General features: G+C 40.0%; 1 protein-coding gene across 1 annotated transcript in view; it reads left to right on the forward strand.

Moving 5' to 3' along the window:
• Positions 1 to 281: 281 nt before the first annotated feature.
• Positions 282 to 1272, forward strand: part of LOC106511018 (uncharacterized) — a gene marked incomplete at its 3' end in the record, with an annotated part of 15696 nt that continues 14705 nt past the window's right edge. The window contains 1 exon segment of the mRNA XM_013999755.1: positions 282 to 632. Within this exon segment, the coding sequence (XP_013855209.1) occupies positions 549 to 632 (84 nt within the window).

The following is a 1272-nucleotide window of genomic DNA, read 5'->3' on the forward strand; positions in this document are numbered from 1 at the left end:
ATTATCAACATACTATTTGTATAATTTTAAAATAAACTCTGTTCCCGGTTATCTGCTGTGGATCACGTGACTCTCAGTGTTGCATTTTTCTGTCAGAAAAAACTTTGGAAAACGGACGTTCGTTCAAAAACCTGATTTAATGAATCTCGATCCTATAACAGCATACATATAATTTGAAAATGATTTTGCAGCAACAGTGATAAAATATGTTTTGTTACTCCCACCTGTTTTAAGAGAAACGCAGACATATTGTTACCACGTCACTTCCACATCAGCGGGCATATTTCCGACAGTCCGTGAACGCCTCACAGGTCCTGCTCGGTCAGTCCCAGCGGATCAGATCAGTTCTGTTATCTGCAGACAACAAACCATCTGATGTGCTTCTCAGAAGATGGACGCGCTGTCGTGACGCTGTTGACAACAAGTTTAATGAACCTCAAATGTTTGTACTTTRCGTCCTGTAAAAGTTTGTAAACTGGAAGTTTAGAAAGGTTTTGAGGAGAGTTTCAGGAAAAGGGAAGAAGGGTTGTGTTGGAAACGGTGTAAAAATGTCGGAACCAGAGAAGAACATTCCTGAAGCGTCTGCAGGAAAACAGGTTCTGAACGGAGGAACTGCAGCCAAAACCAAAGAGGTGAGAAGGATGACCCACGAGCCTGCAGCTCTGTAGGTTTTTCTCATGAAGTTTGATGTTAGCAGACATTTTCTCTGCTTTTCCCCACATGACCGCAGTAAAATGCTGGACTCTTGTCCCTTCAGCCTCATAAAACTAAAACAAGAAATGCTGGGATCAGACCCTCACCGAGTTTATGGTTTAAATTTAGATTTTTGTAAGATTGCAGCTTTTTCACTCTTTAAATGTTTGCATTGAAACTTTATCATCCATCAACGTTTTATCATAAAACCAAGCATTAATTTGGTAAATGGACTGTACTTTTATTTAATTTCCATTTCATTTATTGTTTATTTGAATAGGGACAAGTTTCAAGTTCAAGTTTATTTATAAATCTCCAAGTCCCAACATACGTTGTCTCAGGACACTGTAGATAAAAAGAACAATGTAAAGAATTTAGCAGCAGATTGTGTTGAATCACTTCATCACAGTCTCCCATCCTGAGCAAACGGTGGAGAGGAAAAACTCCCTGCTAATCAGGAAGAAAGCTCCAGCAGAACCAGGCTCAGGACAGGAGACCATCTGCCTCGACCGGCTGCTTGGAGGACAGGAAATGGGTCTTGTGCTTCATACAATGACAATAAAGAAATAATCAAAATGG

This window comes from Austrofundulus limnaeus, unplaced genomic scaffold (genome assembly GCF_001266775.1).
Source record: "Austrofundulus limnaeus strain Quisiro unplaced genomic scaffold, Austrofundulus_limnaeus-1.0 Scaffold2450, whole genome shotgun sequence".
In the NCBI taxonomy this organism is placed as follows: domain Eukaryota; kingdom Metazoa; phylum Chordata; class Actinopteri; order Cyprinodontiformes; family Rivulidae; genus Austrofundulus; species Austrofundulus limnaeus.